The following is a 20,408-nucleotide window of genomic DNA, read 5'->3' as shown; positions in this document are numbered from 1 at the left end:
TTAACCAGTAGGTCTTGCAGTGTAAACAGCATGGAGAAGTCCATGTGACATTATATGTATTTTTTATTTTTTTGTTCTTGAGGGAAAAAAAATTACAGTATTTTTACTATTATATTTAAATCTAAGAAAATCATTCTCAAATGTAGTCTGTTGCAACTAATAGTGGATCACTTTAATACCAAAAGTGTATTTAAATTTACAATCTCTCAATAACTTTTTGTTGAACTTTGGGGAAATCAATTTTTATTTTATTTTTTTTTTCTTTAGATAGATATATCTGAAATTACAGGTCCGATCTCACTGCTTTAAATGTGATAAAACATTTTTCAGACATCTATACAAACAGGGCTAAGGGTTATGGAGGCCATTGTGTAGTTTGTTCATGTGTATAGTCACTGGAACGGTTAGCTAGGATGCTAATGAGTTAAATGGTGCCTTAAAAGAACATTGCAATGAATAAATGATGGCCCAGAAGAGGTGAAGTTCATCGTCATGTCACTTAATGCACCACCATCTTTAAAAAGACTCCAAGGTTCAACAAGCCAGATGGGTTTAATGACCTCCATTATGAGAAAGACCAATAAGCTGTTTGGTTGCTTCAGAAGCACATCTTCTCTCTTTGTTCCTGGAAATATGAAGCAAATTTGTTTGAATACATATTAGGAGCTATTTCAGTCCCTCTGCATCATTTTACTGCTACAACAATAGGGAAAGGTGGATACAAGACCTCTTGGTAAAATATAGATGCCGCCATGTTGTTCAACAGGGAAATTCAAATGTATCATGAAAAATATATTGTTTTGCCATAAAATCTTGATGCTCGGTTTTACTAAAACATTTCGACAAGTTGTTTTCCATTAATGAAACAAACAAGCAAACTATTTATTTAGTGCGCAGCAAACAGAAGCCAACATGCAGAGATCTGCCAACATGGGCCAGCCAGTTTGGCGGCTTCACGAAAATATAAATATTTGATATTGAAAATAAACAATTGATCATCTCTCCTCATGAATTCTTCCCATTCTGCTGATCGTCTGCTGACTGAGCAGTTTGTGGTGTTTGGGACGCTGGCAGGCAGAGAGTCTCTTTGTCACTGCTGTTTAATGATGAATCCATGACTGAAAACAAAGCAAGAGCCAAGCACAGATGTGAAAAGTGGGGTCTTACAAATAAAATTGACATAGAAATCAAGGTTATGTGGATTCTTTCAGGCATATTCACATATTTCAGATTTAAATATACATGTGTGCCATCTGAATAGATAAAATCAGGTAATGCTGACTGGTATCTGTGGATCCGTTTGCCTCACAGGTACCGAGCTGTGGCTTCCTGGAGCCGAGTGCAGGGGGTGGGCATCCCTTTGCTCACCGTCATCGAGATCGTGTCCATCTGGGTGCTGTCTCTGATCCTGGCAGTGCCTGAGGCTGTCTGCTTCGACATGGTCTCCTTCAACTACAGTAACAACACCATGCGCACCTGCATGCTCAACCCGACCAACAGCTTCATGGTGGTAAATTCTCCCATTTCTTCCCTCCGTCCAGTTTTCAGTCCAGTTGCAGTTCATCAGGTATAAAGCAGAACTTCAACTGGCCAAAACTGCAAATGGTAGATCATATGTTTTAATTTTATATTATATGGGATTGTTTCTGCTATCTCCAAATACTAAAAAGGAAAAAAAGAATGAAAATAACGAAAGTTCAAAACGTCCTTTAACCCCTTGAGCAGGATCCAGTGGGGACTTCAACAATTCTGCTAGAGAAAACAATAACTTAATTATGCATATGGCATATCCAATTAATGAGGAAAGGCTTCTCTAAATGATGGAGACACTTTCTACCCCTAAGTAACTAAATATAATCAGTTTTTAAAGCTAAATGTAGATTTTATAGCTGAGTACAGACACTCTATGTTGATAGATAAGTGGGGAAAAAAGAACGGAGGAAAAAAATCCAAAGAAACTTAAAAGTGGCACCTTTTGTAGTGTTGGGAATATTGCTTTAAGAATGTAAATAGTTAAAGTTACTGGTTTCTTCTCAAACATGGGTTTAGTTACCCGGTTACTGCTCGATCTAAGTAGCTTGTTACTAGTTAATAACTATGACTTTTTATCATCTAACAGGTTGAAGAATTTAACTTTCCTCATACTTTAAATAAAACTAGAAGTTAATTTATGAAATATAAAACATTTGTTTGTAAATCAATGACTTAAATAAGAAATTATCATCTTAAGGCACATTACAGAGAAACACCAATATTGTTTCTAGAGTGGGCTGGAGCACGTCCAGTTAGTCACAGTAAAAGCTGGGCCCATAGCTAGGGCAAGGAGAGAGACAGGACAAAACACTGAAAAACCGGCCCAACTCTATGAGCGATAATCAAAGTGTTGGTGGCAGCAGCACAGCTGATACTTCTCTCAGGATAGAGTCACAGCCAGCATGAACAGAGCAGATGAAGGTACTATGAGAAAAAGCAGAGGGAGCATAAAGTTAAAGGTTGAACTAACAAATACTGCGGAATGGGAGAATAGAGATAGAATGAAGCAGAATGTCATTATCAGTATCTCTATTGTGATAAAAAGAAATGGTAAGCATAAAATTGAAATCAGTATATCACTGAAAAAGTCCAAATCAGAGATAATGAATTGAACTATTCGTGTAGGTTCAGGTTAATGATAAGTTTAATTTAAAGGTTTTTCTCTGAGTAGGATGGCCCATTTAGAGACAAACTATAATTTACATCCTGCTGGGCACAGCTCTCTGCTTTAATGAAACACATTAACTAGAAACGGTTTGAAGCGTTAAAACAACCTTAAGTCACAGATGGGTCCACTGAGGCAGCTGAGTGTCTGCTCTCAGGAGGAAACCAAAATAGACCCTTTAAATAGTTTTTTTATAGACCACTTTAGGTCTCAGCTCCTTTAGCGTAAATGTAAAGAAGGAAAAAAAAAACCTTCTGCAGGAGCCTCAAGTGCAGGCTGCAGTAAACCACGTTTCAGCCTCACTATATGTTTAAAGACTGAAATAACTGGCCTCTGGTAAAGATAGAAGGAGACTCAAACTTCTCTAGTTCAATCTAATCATATAACTCCTTTCACAGATATCAGAACTATAAACTGTTTTACAGAAATAAAAAACAATATAAGCACAATATATGTTTACAGGCTATTTTAAAGCCCGTTTATTCAAACATTGAATCTTAAAGAATCAATAAAGTGAGTTCCAGAGGGTTTAGGGGCCACCGTCTGGAAGCGCATGAGTTTAAAGTAATTCTGTGAAAATACCAGCAACCTCTGATCAGCAGGTCTTAGAGTCAGAGGGAGCAGTATGGCATCATTAGGATCAGCACTTTAAGATGTATGGTATTTTGTACAGTGAGTCAGAGCAGAGAGGCCAGAACAGAGGTGGTGTGCTCTCTTCTATTGGTCCTTGTGAGGAGTCTTTCTGCTACGCTCTGAACTGTCTGACGGCTGATTTAAAGCTGATTTACTGACACAAATAAAAAGACCTTCAAAATAGTCCAACTGAGACGAGAGAAAAGCAAAAACACCTGTTTGTAATCCATGATACGACACCCAGGATCTCAGCTTTGAAGTGTTTTCTCATATGATAAAAAACTGTTTTATAATTAGAATTATGCTCAAAGGATAAGAAACTATAAAAAATTGAGGTCAAAGTTTGGTAGAGAGGTTTGGAAAAAAGCTCCCAGAGGAAAAAATCCATCCATCCATCCATCCATCCATGTTCTGTCACGCTTATCCCAAGCGGGGTCACCAGGGGTGCTGGTGCTCATCTCCAGCTGTGCAACGGCAAGAGGCGGGGTCCACCCTGGACAGATCACCAGTTCATCGCAGGGCAACACAGAGACAAACAACCATTCACACACACTCACACCTAAGGAGAGTTTAGAGTTTTTGGACTGTGGGAGAGAACCCACGCATGCTCAGGAAGAACATGCAAACTCCATCCAGAAAGACCCCTGGCCGGGAATGGAACCCAGAACCCTCTTGCTGCAAGGCAGCAGTGCAAAAAACAGTGCCACTAAGCAGCCCGAGCAAAAACATGTGGCCTCATAACAGAAATTTAGTTTTAAGGTGATGTAATCAGGGTTGCTGTTTTGGTCTCATGTAGTTGTAAATAGTTGGTTGATTTCTGTCAGACAGTGGCTGAGGTCAGATTATTTATTCTAAAAGCTGGTTCACATGGTAAGATAGACATGGCAGTTTGCCAGATCTTCCCCTTCAACAGCCTCTGATATCAGGAGCCCCTCCAGAGCAGAGAAACTCCTGCCCTGTGTGGCATCATCAGAAGGATCGAGTCTGCGCTTTGCCTGATGTTGTGCTGTTTGTGGTGTCCACCGAGCCAAGCGCATTCAAACCAGATGCTGGAGTTTGAAATGTTGAACTTTTGCAGCCCTGCACTGTGTGTCAACAAATCCTAGAAGATGATCTGGGAGCTGGCTGGGAGCCAGAGCATCCAAACCGGGATTTATCCTCTTTAAAACAATTCAAAGTAGCATTACTGCATAAAGGGGGTCAGACTAGATTTACATGGAAAGCCAGGAATTTTTTTTGTTTGTTGGTTTATTTTTTAAACAAAGAAAAGTGAGAATGCTCTGGTTGCTCTTTTAAAATATTTTGTTACTGGATTGTGGTCTAAAATGTCAAAACATGCCAGCCAAAAATATTTTATTTTATATTCTACTGGCAGTTTTTTTTACTACCTTAAAAACCCTTTATATTCACTTCCAGCTGCTACAAACTAACCTTGCACTGCAAGCTGGATTGTCACGAGATCTGAGTCTCACAACAAATCCACTAATATGACTAATATGTCCGTCTCGTAACGTCCATCGGGCTGAACCAATGAAATGCCAACAGTATTTTTTGGGGCGGGACATGTAGAAATGACCTTGGCGGGGCATAACAAACATGGCTACGCTGGAGGACGCAGCTGTCCATACCGCAAACAACTCAATTTTAGCTAGAATAGCAATTATTTCTCATTTCGAAAATGAGCTAAAAGAAGCACTTTTTGCATTTTAGATGGGAAAGATGTCTGTGCTTTTCTTCTGACAGGATTTGGAAAAAGTTTTGACTTATCAGCTTCATCCACTAGTTGTGAAAACACTCAAGAAGCTGCAGATGATTCACTGCTACGATTGGATGAAAGCGTATTATGGAAGATGGGTACTAGTTGTCACGTCACCCAATCAGCTCGAAGTATTTTACTTAACATCCCTCCTTTTCACAGACAGACTGAGTAGCAGCCATCCCAGATTGATAACTCAGAAGTCAACTCAGTTCTACACATACAGTATCAATCTGTCTACTGCCAGGAAATCCCCAGCTGACTGGCCAGCTTAGGGAACTATCATAAGGGATTCCCAGTGCGACAGTTTGCTGGGTATGCTGCTCAAAACAGCTACAGAATATTCAAAGGTTGGATCATAATCCTGGTAAACTTACTACAAAGATAACCCTTCTTTCTCATCCTAGCATATAAACTAAAGCCACTCTCTCTATTGCATCTGCCACTTAACACGGAGATGATCTGTTGACTCTTTGCTCGATGCACGTTTTGTGTCAAAATCGGCTTGTAGGATGTGCTGTGTCTTTGCAAATCACCTAAATCAGCTTAAAAGAACTTTAAAGTCGAGTATTGTCAGGTGTTACAACCAAGATGTGGGAGTTTTGTAGGAGAGCTGCTGCCAGCTGGATAGAGTTTGGATAGATTCTAAGAATAGATTGGTTGTTTTTTCCAACCAATGTAGTTGGTTAAAACAATTTTAGTTAGAACAAACAATGTAATGATCAAAATCAGAGCAAGCAGCTGAATACAGTTGTAACGTTAGTGTTAAGTAGTGTTTTCTCCTTTAACTGGTTGACAATATTATTGGCGTCATATCTCTCCATAAAGCCCTGCCTTTGACTTATGAAAGTTGTGATTATTCTAATTGTTTTGCCTAATGAAAAATATAGATTGGGTAAAAATGCTGCTAAATTAGGTCGGTTTAGCCAAAAGATTGGTTGAACATAACTTCCAACTCGATTAAAAACAAAAACTGGGGAAAACTATCATGTTTGAATAAAAATTACTAACACCTTTCATTTTACTCATCATTGCACAGTTTGCACACTTTTACTGTCTGCTTGAGTTTATTTCTATAAGATGGCAGAAAAACAGTGCACCTTAAATGATTTTTCCAAGAAATTTTACACTTAAAAAAAAAAAAACCTACAAAAGATTTTATTATACACACCAACCGTTAAAAATTTCAGAGGAACTTAAAATGGGGGGGGGGGGGGGGGGGGGGGGGGGGGAATTAGAAAAACAATTGCACAAAAAAAAAATCACATATTTTATTATAAACTGTAGTTATGCACTTCTCCAGTAGGTGGTGACATGTTCACATGGAGCCTCATGAACTGTGGGGATCGTTGAAGCAATTTGGCCAAATAGTTCAATGCCTCATGAGGCTTCATCTCACCATCACCACTGAATCCCCTGGCTAACCACGAAACAAGGAGAAAACAGTTAAACAAAGATGGCAGAGAACCGCTACCAGCTTCCACTGTGAACAGAAAATGCTTTAGTTAGCAAATTATTCAACTTGAATCACACATTAACACTCAGCTCACAGACAAGATCACTTCAGATCAAGGCCCAGGGAATAAGAAAGAAGAGGCCTGACATCTCAGGTTTGAAGCTCTTTACGGGGCGGCTGACGAGCTTCAACGCATTGCATCTGTAGCAGCCAGGTAGACCTGAAACACAAAGAGAGCTCTCTCACTAAGAGAGCCCCTAGAGGTCAGTAACTGTAAGATCAGCTTACGGACAATAGGAGACATTCTTCAGGATCTGATACTGGGAAAATGTACTGTAAAAAGAGAATAGACACAAGAGTGAAAGCAAATACCAGAATATTCTCAAACTTTTTTTTTCCCTTTAGTCTTTGACCACAGATGGTATTAAAAACAACCCTGTAGGATTAAACATTGTTGTTGACTCTGGAAATGGAAGCGAAACATGACTGAGCTAATGAGCCAGAGAAGCCATTCCTGCATTAAAAGTACTTGAACTTAAAAGCTAACATTTAGCTGAACGCCTTCATCATCTTAAAGACATGAATTATTCCTTCCGAACAGGAGAGTGTTTTTAATGGAAGACTGTCAAGCATCTCCATTATTTTCTGAAGCCTTTTTTAAGTGCATCAATAAAGCACTAAAGAGACTGAGTCCAACATTTTGTGCCTATGCATTAAAGATCATGATCCGTGGTAAATTAAGGAACAGGAATGTAAGAGAGCGGAAACATGCATACATACCTTCATCAGACATTTTGCCACCTTAGTCCATTTTTTTGGACTAAAGCCTCTCCTCAGGTTTGAATGCAGAGGTTTTTCTTTCCTGCTCTCCCTCCTCGGAGCTGTGGCCTCTCCGCATGCCTGATGCAGATAATTGATTGCAGGCCAAGTCCAATTACGACCTTTGGCCCTCAAGTAGCCACATGTGCTCGTCCACACAGACAAACCTGATATAACCTCTGCAGGACATCGATGCAGTCCTCCCCTTTAAGAATCCTGCTCCCCGGTTTTCCAGTTTGATTCAACATTTTAACTTTGTTTTGGTGTTTATTCCCCTACAGGATTTATGGGATGGAAAATTTCAGGCCAAATGATGGATTTATAAGTGGCTCTGTAAAGTAGAGGGCAGATCGTGTGAAAAATTCCTCACCAGGATATCTGGGTTTTGGAATAGCATATTTTTCTTACGTTTTTTGTTTTTTTTTACAACCACAAGCTTTTATTTTACGCTGCATAATTGGAACCAGCTTGATTTTCTACTTATGAGCAGATTTCCCATAAACTTCACTGGCACACCAAGACAACAGCAGCCAGATGGTGTTTGTGGAGGTTTCATTACAAACATGAGACTTCTGCTGTCACCTTGAATAGCTTTCAGTTCTGACTTTTAGGGACATGTAAATACAGTTTCAGATATAAATCATAAATGACTCATGAAGAATGTTGAGTTCAGAAAAGAATACTTTGGATTTCCTAGGAGAATAAACATTTATAAACCTTGAAATACAGAGACCATACATGTGTATTCTCCCTCTAGTTCTACAGAGATGCAAAGGACTGGTGGCTGTTTGGTTTTTACTTTTGTGTCCCACTTACCTGCACCGCCATCTTCTACACTCTGATGACCTGCGAGATGCTAAACCACCGCAACGGCAGCCTTCGTATCGCACTCAGTGAACACCTCAAACAGGTTGGGCGACGCTAAAATTCTTCTACTTATAGATAAGAACGCTTCACCATCTTCATTGTTGAACCTTCTGTTTTCTGTTTGTGTTTTCAGAGAAGGGAGGTGGCCAAAGCCGTCTTCTGCCTTGTCCTGATCTTTGCCCTCTGTTGGTTCCCTTTGCACCTCAGCAGGATTCTCAAGAAGATGGTTTACCGCCAGAATGACAACATGCGCTGTGAGCTTCTCAAGTGAGTTTTTACCACAACAACCCTGCTTGGATCCTTTTTGGATTTTCTCAAACTGACCATGATTGTTGTAGATCTAACTTGCTTTTGTTTAGGATTTCAAAGAGAAACAACCATAAGTAAAAAAAAAAAACACTTTAGTGCCACTTTTCTACACATTTGATACCATTGCACAGAATTTAATCTCCAGTTAAACAATTCAGTGGCAGGAATGTTTTACTCTAACTTCCCACAGTAAAAAAACGGTCCCCAAGTAGCCCAGTCAGTGAAGTGGTGAAGAATGTGGGCAAAACATTTGTGGATGGATGAATATGACCCTGGTATCAGAGCTCTGAGATGTAGTTGTAGGCTGACCTGACAGCAGGTCAGCCTACTTGTCAATCATTTCTATTTGTAATAATTTGACCCTTTCTTGTCATTTACCTTTCATGTCTTCCTTGTCCAGCACAGTACTGAATTACAAACTCTAAAGTACAGTGGTCGAGAGACACAAATGCCAAGTAAATATATGATTTCACAGCAATTGAAAGGATTGGAAACCCAAAGATTGGCAAAAGTACGAAAAAAGACTAACGCAAAAAGATGCACGCAAAGAAAGATTGCTGTAATCACAGAAAATAGAGAGCAGGTACAAAACGAGTAAAAGTTCTGCAAGTAGCAAAAACTGCAACTTAAGAAAAGCGCAAACTAGCACCACATAATGGAAGAGCTCCAGACCTCATATGGGACCAGAACATTGACACTACTGTGTAGTAGTAGTTATGGACCGGAACCTTAGTGAAGAACGGGATGTTATCCAGAGGGTATCGGGAGTAAAGGAAGAGAAGCATGTTTTTGCATCAATCCTGTTTAAACATGAAGCCTCTCTTTGCATCTTATTTATGCTTTTACTAAGGTCTCAAATCAGAGGATGATGGTCTCCCCATAATATAAACTGGGCCTCCCTCATTGACCCAGTTTATAAAATGTATCTGCTAAAAGGTAGATTTTGGGGTGAGTTACACTTTAAGTTAACTTCATTGCCAGCACATCCAATATGGTCAGCTAGGTGGGTGTTTTGATACGCAGTTAGCTTAAAACTAATCAGGTTTCTAATCTGCAGAGACACACAATCCAATATTTCAACATAATAATTCACATAGCATTATAACTTAAAGAAAGAGGAAAAATAATAATTAAAAATTACTTTCCAAAATTAACAAACCTTTCTTTGTGGAAGGAAACGTCTCAATCCCGAAAACATCTTCATTCACCACAAGAGGATTTGTGGTTGAATGTTTTGTCTTCTCTCAGGCTGTTTAGTCCTTAATGGGTCTTAGAGTTAACTCCAGCTGAAACCAGAATACTTGATACCCTGACAGTTTTTGGTTTGTAGAAATATTGCAATTTTCTCTGCATGTTTCTTTTTTGTCTGAAAGCAATTTTCACATTTTTGCACGGAACAGCCAGTGCTTGGAATTCAGTCAGACCAACGATAAAGATTAGGGTGATGGTATGAGGTCTAAGAACCTCTAAAAAATTGGAAGCTCATCAGAAAAAGTAATTGTCAAAACACCAGAGCAACTCTAGATAAAATAATTATTTTAATGTAAACTTGTAGCTATGAGCTTCAATTATTAGAAAACTCTTTAGATAATTTTGTGATAAAAAAAAAATATTCCTTTCCGGTCATGTTATTGGGTTTGAAGCCTGTCTGACTCTCTATGGTTGTTTGCTCAGCGGCGCCATTAGATCAGTTACAAGGTATGAAGTCAGAATTCTGCCAAAAATGTTATAACTACTGATACCAGCAGTTTTTTTTTAAACAGGCATGTCAACTATTCTGTAGGCCCATTTTTAAAGTTCTATATATCCAGATTCAACACCATGAGGCCCCCAGTATGTCATCAACATAATATTATCTTTTTCTTGCCGCTCTTTGGGGTTTTTATGTCTCTGTAGATTCTCTCCTATTCACGTGTGGACCTGTTTCTGTTCCCTCAAGTCACTATTTTGCCACTTAGATGGTGGAACCAACCAGAGAAAGTAAACTGCCTGTGATTGGCCACTTTTAAGAAAATTCCACCTTTTGAGACAGTGCTGTTTTCTTCTTAGTTGTGGCCATTAATGTAGTAACACTGAAAAACTGCCTAACTTTATCATCTATAATCTAAAATGTTGGTGGCAGCAGCATAGCTGATATTTCTCTCCAGGATGGAGTCACAGCCAAACAGGAACAGACCAGATGAAGCTACTATGATAAGAAAAAGCAGAGAGAGCAGAACGTTAGAGATTGAACTAACAAATACTGCAGAATAGGAACATAGAGATTGAATTGAGTAAAATGAAAATGGTCCCTATGTCCTCCAGCAGTCTAAGCCTATAGCAGCATAACTATAGAGATACCTCAGGATAACCTGAGTCACTCTAACTATAAGCTTAACCCAAAAAGGAAAGTTTTAAGCCTAGCCTTAAAAGTAGACAGGTTGTCTGCCTCATGGACTAAGACTGGTAGTTGGTTCCAATCAGGAGATGAAGCAACCTCATGAAACTCTTTAGTGATTTGGTCTTTCTTCACAGTTTATCTTTTCACCTCTTTCAGTTTCCTTTTGGTCTTGGATTACCTGAGCATCAATCTGGCAACAATCAACTCCTGCATAAATCCCATCATTCTTTACTTTGTCAGCAAGAAGTTCAAAAACTGCTTCAAGGTGAGGTTCTCTCTTATTCCACACATGCTTACATTTGATATATAAACCCCCCACATGATGTTTGTTTGAGCTAGCCGGGTCTGTAAATCAAATGGTGAACTCAACCCCCTGTTCATGACTCAGTTGTGATGAAATCCCATGATCCACTATCAAAAGCAGCCTCTTATGTATGCAACTACTTCACTGGCTGAGGTCACTCTGAAAATGTCTGTCAAGGGAGCGTTACCCAAGATAAAACGTTGGCTTGACTTCAGAGGTTAAAGGGCTTTTTGGAGATAAATGAGAGACAAGACAAGATATGGAAAAAGAAACAGTGATAAATACAGACATGCTAAAATTTCTGTTTTCCTCTGTTTTTATGTTCTCCAAGTCGTGTTTGTGTTGCTGGTGTTACTCCGACAACCAGCTGAACAGCATCGGACTCGTGAATGGTACCAGTGTCCAGTGCAAAAGCCCAGAACCCAACAACCTCAACACTGACAAGAGTATCAGGAAGGACAGCAACTGATGGAGATTAAAACCAACAACAACATGAGGCTCATCAATATAAACAGACTCATATTGAAGCTACAGATCCGTCTGGAAGAAAACTAAGTGGAACTGGAATAAAAGAAACCAACCAAGGACTGGGTTTCCTTAATCTCACAGCGGGCCAAGCTTTCTGAGAAAATCCCCCCACACCCCCATACAACCACACACACACGGTTCCCACACCCCCAGATAGTGACATAGTAGCCTGAGAGGAAGGGAAGGGTGAGGAGGATGATGGGGAGTATTCTTTGAAGGGATGCAGCTGAACTCTAAAAATGAATCAGAAGCAGAGCGTGTTTGTTTCTGGAAACACCAGGAAGGATGCAGCGAGAGAAAGGCCCAAGGGCCGGCTGGCTGCAAGGAGACACATCTACAAGCTGTTCCCAGAAGTCTGCTACGCACTGGGATTAATCACCCCACAAGCATGTTACTGACTCCAACCACAATAATTATTAAGACTGAAGGTTCGGCTTTTATTTGACCCATGCTCACTTAGCTGGAACCACACTGTTTGCTTTTTCTGATCCTTCTAGACATTGGCAAAAATAAACAGTGGAGGAGCGAAAATCAGGTTAAACGTGGGCAAAGACCTTTGTTAAATACAGGTAAAGTATTACAAGATTTTGTGGAGTTAAGAATGAACAGTGGTAACAGTTACAAACCTGCTTTTTCAAAGCACTTGTAAGCGCTAGTTAAACGACGTGTGTTATTACTTCTACCATGTCTCGTTTTAGATTGTTTTCGAGATTTTAACTGACAGATATATACAGTTCTATATCCAAATATCAATAAATATGTGAGAAAACTACATGGAACCAAAAAGAGTATGCAGGTGAAAGTTGTTTATTATGAAATTGGCAACATTTCCAGTTTGGATGTGAGAAAATGGATAAAATACTGCAATGGAGCAGTGGGGAAAGGAAGTCAGAAGCATAGAGATCTAACTAACAGGCACCATACAGAGAAATTTAAAAACACTCACCCCATGAGCAAATAGCTACTTATAATTAAAATTGTGAGTCAAGAAACTAGATGACCAACTGCAGGATGACTCCTTTATATTAGCTAGACTTGCTCTGGCTGTGTGAAACAGCAACAGTTCAATTATGGAGACAAATTTGTTCCAACATTACTGAAAGAAAAAAAAACAAGCTTCAAAAATAGATCTAAAAAATGAATTTTAAAAATAGAACTTAAAAATATTCTTAAGTAAAGAAAAAAAGGCCTTGTAGGGTTCTTTTATAATTTGTATGCAAATGTTTAACCACTTTTTTAAAGGTTTGTTATTTTTTCAGCTTTGATTTTCCTAGTTTTCGGTTCTTAAAATAAAAAAAGCTATTTTTTTTTTTTTTTAATATTACTTTTTTTCAAACTTTTTTGATTTAAAGTTTTCAGTTTATTTAGGTTTTAGTTTATAAATTGGTGGGGGGGTTCAACTTTTGCATACATGTTATGAAGGACTGTCAAAAACACTTGAGATTGAATTTTAAGAATTACATTTCTGTAAAAACAGCTAAAATATAAATAGCTAAAAATATTGGTTGAACTTTTGTATACACATAAAGTTTACTCAAAATCTTTTATTTCATTATGAAATTTTTCAAGGTTCAATTTCATAAACACATTTCTTTCAAATTTCCTTTTTCAAATTTCTACATTTCTATGCTTTCAATAGTATTTATAGAAATTTTTTCATCATATTTAAGTTATACTTTTTCCCACCAATTAATCATCAGTTTAGCTGTAGCTTCAACAAAAAGGACACCATTTGTAAGGACACCTGTCCATTTACTAAATGTCCCACCGAGCTAATGTTTGACATTTGGTGGCTCAAAGAGTGGTCTGCAAGAAAAAAATACCTCACACCCTAATGAATTAAAACTTGTCACTTCTGCAGCCAATTATCTGGTTAAAAAGAAAGAGAAAATATTTTTGACAAATGCAAATTAATGCAAAGTGCAAAATAATTTTATTTCATGATGCAAACCACAGACATCATTATGATAGTATCTTAATGATAAAACGATAAAAGTGAAGATAGTATAACTCCTTATTACATCTTTCTCAGGTAGCTGTATAGTGGTGACTCTCATACATTGCTCTCTAAAACTATAAAAAATTAGAAAGGCTTCTTCAGGACAGCAGTTACATAAAAATAATTACATAATAATCTCATTTAATCTTCAAGTGTGCCAATCCCTTGGAAAAAATAAAAAATTAATTCTGACAACTGTCCCATTTTTCTGAGTTTTTAAACCATCATTAATTCCCATTTACTGTTTAGATCAGTGGTTGCCAACCTTTTTTGACTTGTGTACCCCTTATGCCATATTATCATACCAAGAGTTTCCCCCCTTGGTCTAACATGCTATTTTACATAAATAGAATGTACAGCTGATTATAAAAGGAAAAATATTTATTTAATGTCCCTAACTTGGAAATGTATTACTCAAACATGTCATTCTTTTCAATTAGAATAAAAAAATAACAGAAATATGTTGCCTGAAAAGTAAATATGTACTGAAATATTTGCAAAATCAAATTAAGTTACAAAAACCAGAGCTCTTCTGAATAAGTCCCCTATATACACATCCAAAGTTAGCAAGTCAAGAAAAAAAATGAAATAAGATTTAGATTTACTGTCATTTTTACTTTGTGTTCATCGTTCACTGTGTTGATGAAACAGCTGACCTTCTCCTGAATCAGCAGCAAAGGGATGTTTTACACATTTATCCTCGAATGTAGCTTCTTTGGTGCGTTCTTCACTTGTGACCTTTGTCTTTGCCCCCGTCTTCCTGCTTTCACTATTAGAGAAGTAGTGCAGGTGCACAGCAACGATACCCACTCTAGTTTTCAATGAAAATATTGATGAGGACATTTTTTTTTTTTATCTTTTTGATTGATAAATTCTTGGTTTATTTTGCATTTAAGTCCTTACAAATCAAAACCCATCCCAGCCCTATTTTATTGTATTTCTTTACCTGGGGAGTAAAATATTAGATATTTTCACGTACCTTGTAATGCATTGGCAGACCACTAGGGGTACTAGTACCACTGGTTGGGAGTCACTGGTTTAGATGATGACTCCTACACAAATAAACAACCCTCTCGGCCGCCTTGATTGTCTTTCTGCTGCCAAATCAGTGGATCTTATGACCACAGCTGCCAACTTTGGGTTGTTCCTTTCCTTCAATCAATCAGTGTTTGAACAGAGAAACTACACCAATTGTCCTGCAAAAAAAAGGAAAGTTTAAGTGCTAACTAATTTATTTACTGCCAGTTAAAAGCCACACATCCCGCTCAGACAACCTTTGGAGATTTTCTTTTTGTAAAGAAAAAAATTCTGTTCTGTTTAAAAGAATAATTTCTCTATATGACAATGCATTTTAGCTTCAGAGAAAGGTTCAGTTTAGGCAACTGGACATGAAGCTCTTCCAGTTGCCTAAACTGAACCTTTCACGCTATGGATGAAAGGCTCCATTGTGTTAAATACTTCTACAGCTTCTTATCTGCTTTAACAATAACAAAAATTAAGATTAGAATTTCTTTACCGTATGTTTCCTACCTTTAAGAGTCGGAGGTTTTCTGGCTTAAACATATGATGAAATGATCCATTAAGCTATTGAATGATGGGAAGTTTGTATCAACTCTTATCTGTACTGAAAAATACTTTCTCTCACAATACTGTGAATTTTACCAAACAGCAGTAAATGTATTTAAGCTCCTATAACCAAATGTGCTCACTTTTATAAAGTGTTATATTATAGTAATAATGTGTATTTTACTCAGACATTAACACATGTACCTTTAGCAGTATTTAGCATTAAATCCAAACAGGCAGTGGTTTACATAGAAAGATGTATCCTAACCTAAAGGACAGGAAGTTCAGCTTAACCAGAGTGTGTTTGGGTCGCATAAAAAACAACAGATAGCTGACAGCTTATAAAGCAGAGCTCTTTTTCCTGAGACGGATCAGCTCTGCGCACAAATTATGAAAAGTACAGAAGGTTTGCATTCGGACTGATTTTAGTTGTAAGAACTTTCTTTCCAAGCAAAATAAACTCACCAGCTTAGTTGCTTTTTTCAATTAGGTAAACCTGAGACTTGGGACAAATCTATTCAAAATAAAATGTTTGTGTTTTGTGAAATGTCAGTTTGTTGTTTCATATGGAAATTGTATTAATTCCTTTTTTATTTACCGTATCTATATATTCTGTCATTGTTGAGTGAATAAATACCAACCTGTGTGAGTATGATGCATATTTGCATGCACGTGCACTATTACTTGCACACCTTGAGTGATTTGCACACTTGTGTACAGAAGAACAAACAACCTTTCAGTTCGACTGTTTATTTTACCACTATTCATCAAAGGGATTTATGAAAACCTGTGATTGGTTGTGTGTTTTCCTCGTTTTACCTTTACATCAGTGCTGCTGTTTACACCAATAAATTGCTTTCTCTTCCATGTGTCAGGATCTGGTGAAGATGTTGCACTGTTTGTCTTAGGATAAAGGCGCCCCCTCTGTTTCTTAGCTGGCTCTGGCTGAAAGAGGCGTCTGGGAGTGATTTAAAGTGCACTGTGACCTACTCAGGAACCCAGCCCTCAGGGTTGCTAATGTCAGCAGAGAGGATGTGAACCGCTTGGATGGTGGGAACTCGATACGCGTAATTCGCTTCTCATTTCTCCCGTCCAGACCCAAGTTTGACCACAAAAAGGACTGCATTAGTCATTTAATGTCCTCAAAGTATTAGATGCTTCAGAAAACTGAGAGAAGTTAGAAGATAAAACCATTTTTAACTTTGGAAATTAATAAAGCACTTTATTCTTCACGTTTGGATTTTCTAGCCAGTTTGTCTTTTCTGTGTGACTTTATTCAGACATTTTAGCCAGCAAGCCTGACAGCAACTTTAAACCATTTATGATAGCTTCTACTTTATCAGATGTTCTCCTGTTATTTGTTTTCCAGATCAATTTTATCCAAACCATAAACATTTCAAAGTTATTTCACATCATTCATATGAAATCACCCCTGGTTTGTTTCTTGGAATCCCTGGAGGACTTGTTGCTAAAAACACTGGAAGTTATTACATTGAAGGACATGATGTAAGGAGACACAGGGAGAACAATAAATAGACAAATAAAAATAATCAGCCTGCAACATTGGGGCGATGCTGGGTAAAGGTGAAGGCAAATGTTCTGAGTGTGAGAAAAGCCTGAGGAGAGGAAGAGTGATTTATTTCTGGAATTTGGTGGGAACCCTGCTTCTTGCCAACAATGAAGTGAAATAAGCCCCAAAACAAATATAAGGGGATCTCAGAGGGCCACAGACCTTCTCTGTTCAAAGCTCCGAGGGATTTGGTTGTTGATACAATGCATTTTGGTAACAGGATCGAATGACAGCCTTACTACCTGATCAAGACCCAACATTCACCTTGTCACCTGGTCTTTATTTGGAAGCAGATGTTAGGAGGGAAAAAATAACATTTGGAACATTTTATTATCATGACTGGATTATGAACTGAAGAGGCTGAAAGGTCCAGATTATTTAAAGAAAATACCTATTTCTGACATTTTCTTCAGATAAATTACGCCTCACAGCTGCATTGCTTTTTAACATGTTTATAACTATATTTTGATTATTTCCATGGCTAAAACAGATGAAGTATAAAGTGAAAAGTAAACTTTGCTTCCAGACTTCACAATTTCTATAGAATCACACTGCAGGAAGCAAGCTAGGTGCGAACAAAAGCTGTTAATTTGAATACCTTTGCATACCTTGCTCCGATACATCCCCCAGCAGTTGTAAATTGAGGCTCCATGTAAAAATTATTATTTTTCTAATTAAAGATAATTTACAGCACTGCATTCACCTTAAAGAATGCTGGGTTATATAACTCATGAAGTATGAAGTTATGAAATCCTTCACCCATTATTAATTATTTTAGGGTAGTTGGGTTATTTTTATCGAACGTGGGTTGTTTTATTTTTTTTTTGTGCTACCCATGTCTAAATCCTTTTCAAATCCATCAAACCAACATGCAGCGGTTGACCCAGTACCTAGAACTAGAACATTTGCTGCCAGTGGAGCTAACAGCCTGGAGGACAGCATGTTACCAGCTTGAAACTTGACCCGTTGCTCTTCTCAGTTGTTATACACAGCTGCGCATTGTTTTAGTGACACTTATTTAAACACTTCTTTTTTGCATTGTGATCATTAAATATTGATACATTTTAAGGTGGTGCCTTGTAAACATTCCAGTATCATGTTTATTGCATAAAACCTGCTTTGCATGACTAAATTAGCATGTATTTTTTTTTAGAAACATGGTCTATTGCAATTTATTTGCCTAATAATTGTACTGTAATATGTTAGAATTAACTAAGTTATTGGGGAATTTTACAAAGAGTATAAACAAATGTATGTAGCTGGTGAAAAAAATAAGAACTGTGGTTAATTTGACCCAGCATTTAAGTAGACGCAATAAGAAATGTGTGGTATTTATAAAAATTTGCAGTTAATGTGACCCAGAATTTGGGTAGAATATTATAACCCATCTGTTGGGTTATAATGGACTAGCCCATCTTGCTGCCTCAACTCAACAGAGAGGACTGGCTGGAAATTGCTAGTGTTGCGCCGATGCCATTTTTTGGCCCCGATACCGATACCCGATACCTGGCTGTGCAGTATCTGCCGATACCGATACCATAATAATGTAAAATAATTGCCATCATGGCTTTGTCAAGCTGCTGCCTACCTTTGTGAAGCCGGAAAAAATGTAATACAAAGTGAATCCAGTAGAACTTTTTATTGCCTACCAGGAGTGGGTGACAATAGTTGAATAAACTTTTGGCTCTCAAAATGGTATCGGTGCCCTATTGGTTGGTACTCGCCGATACCGATACCACCATTTTAGGGCAGTATCGGGGCCCCGTCCGATACTGGTATCAGTATCGGTACAACACTAGAAATAAACCACTTTGTGTTATTTATGACCCACTTGTTTTTAGTGTCTGAAAATATTTGTGTTACATCTGTATAGTGAATGGACAAACTGTGTTTTTTAATTTCCAAAACAAAATTACAACACAAATTTTACAACTAAGAAAAAAAATTCCTTAATGCTTTGTGCTTCTGCAAGTTAGCTCCTGACTGCAACGTCTCTGAAATCAATATTTTGGAAAATATTTTTTCTACTCTACTGTACTACTTTTGAGCCATTTTACAAAACAATGTAATCCAATGTAGCAGTCTTTCAGATTGCAGTGATCAATCACTCAATAGAAAGACGATGTTCTCAAAGACATGGCTCTGATCGGGTCGCAGGTATAAATGGAGGTATAGAGCAGTCCTAATTACACACGTGTGTAGGTATTAATCAATAAGAAACTGGCAATGCAGGCAGATCCCATCAACTGTTGTGTCTGGAAGCCCTTGAAGGACCAAGGAAGAGAATTAGTGGCCATAACTTGACTTTGATCATGCCATAAATGGGATTTTTATTTAAAAGTGAGCAAAACTCTACACACATGACCCATGTCCAGCCGTCTATCATGTATTCTTTATTGTTTCAAATTAGAGTCATTGACAAAAAATCAGAAAAAATTTGTTTTTCTGAAGTTTGTGCTCAAAATATCATACCTGAATATGAATATGGTTTTCACAAGAATAATACACTATCAAAATAATCTTTCTATCAATCAAATTAACCAGAGTCTCACTGTGATTGATCTGTGTCTGATATATGTCTGTCAAAGACAGGACAGGTGGACCCAATATTCAAGGCGAGTCAGACAGTGGGAAGTTTTAATACATTTAATGACAGAAAAATATTAAAACAAAACAGAGGGCTGCTGAGGATAAGCGGACCACAGCAGCTGCAGGAGGGGGGCGGGGCACCGCCCAATCACTGACACTCTGGACAGAGAAACAGAGGTAAGTGACCACAATCATCAGAAAAGAGATGATTATCTACGTGAGTCACTTACCCAGTTTAACAGTTCAGTCCATAATTTCCGAGGAAAGCAAAATCGAGGCGATGGACTGCCAAATGAGATGCTGCTTAGAGCCGTCTAAAGTGTTCCCGTTGCAGCAACCCCAGAGACCAATCCAGGCCAGAGAAACAGTTCAGAACCGGACAGTTCCAAGATCCAGGAGTCCCTAGTCCGAACAGGGGTTCTGTTCCAAACAGGAACAGACAGATCCAGGATTCCATGAATCCACAGAGCATGAAGGTAGGTTCAGAGTTCCATGAGTCCAGCAGCGTGCTTAGACAGACACCAGGATACGTTTCGAACTTTAAACTGTCCTAGGAGCCAAGCTTACGAGACTAAAACTGACCTCCCCTGGGTTCCTAGCCAAGACCTCCACGGAGAAGGGCCAGAACCCGAGCTCCCCCCACACGCCGAGCCAAAACCCTTAGGGCTCAGTAGAGAAAAGCTGTAACACGTGTAGAAGACAGGAGACAAACAGTAAACCCTCTCAATCCACTGGCCTCCGGAGATGGTAACATGAACCAGGGACTCAACCAAAAATAATGAAACAGACATGAATAACTGACATGAAAACATAACACAAATAAACTAAGAATACAGGAATAAGTAACATAAATACAAACAAATAACTAAGAATAGATGAATAAACAAAGAATAGTAATGTCATAATGAGAGAAGAAGGACTCTGAATCAGGGCA

At 38.2% G+C, this 20,408-nt stretch overlaps 1 protein-coding gene and 1 long non-coding RNA gene across 4 annotated transcripts in view; one reads left to right on the top strand and one right to left on the bottom strand.

Moving 5' to 3' along the window:
* ednraa (endothelin receptor type Aa) overlaps nt 1–16,190 on the top strand; it is a 50,018-nt gene extending 33,828 nt beyond the window's left edge. Inside the window, exons 4-8 of one of the 2 annotated variants that reach the window (XM_038271065.1) lie at nt 1,312–1,510; nt 8,120–8,272; nt 8,363–8,496; nt 11,075–11,183; nt 11,554–16,190. In XM_038271065.1, coding sequence (XP_038126993.1) covers nt 1,312–1,510; nt 8,120–8,272; nt 8,363–8,496; nt 11,075–11,183; nt 11,554–11,691 — 733 coding nt within the window. In that variant the 3' untranslated portion in view covers nt 11,692–16,190. The remainder of the gene's footprint in view (nt 1–1,311; nt 1,511–8,119; nt 8,273–8,362; nt 8,497–11,074; nt 11,184–11,553) is intronic. The other variant, XM_038271064.1, reaches the window with a different exon arrangement.
* On the bottom strand, nt 285–8,367 carry LOC119773875. Of its 2 annotated transcripts, none has more exons than XR_005279468.1 (3): nt 7,324–8,367; nt 1,283–1,596; nt 285–1,118 (listed from the first exon to the last, which is right to left on the bottom strand). It is a non-coding gene; the product is annotated as an uncharacterized LOC119773875 (long non-coding RNA). The 2 variants fall into 2 exon arrangements; XR_005279469.1 differs by having other exon boundaries at nt 286–1,118; nt 1,369–1,596; nt 7,324–8,362.
* Nucleotides 16,191–20,408: the final 4,218 nt, after the last annotated feature.

Source organism: Cyprinodon tularosa, unplaced genomic scaffold (genome assembly GCF_016077235.1).
Source record: "Cyprinodon tularosa strain WSP-4 unplaced genomic scaffold, ASM1607723v1 ctg79, whole genome shotgun sequence".
Taxonomy (NCBI): domain Eukaryota; kingdom Metazoa; phylum Chordata; class Actinopteri; order Cyprinodontiformes; family Cyprinodontidae; genus Cyprinodon; species Cyprinodon tularosa.
The sequence above is the reverse complement of the archived record's forward strand: the minus strand, read 5'-3'. Positions and strand labels throughout refer to the sequence as shown.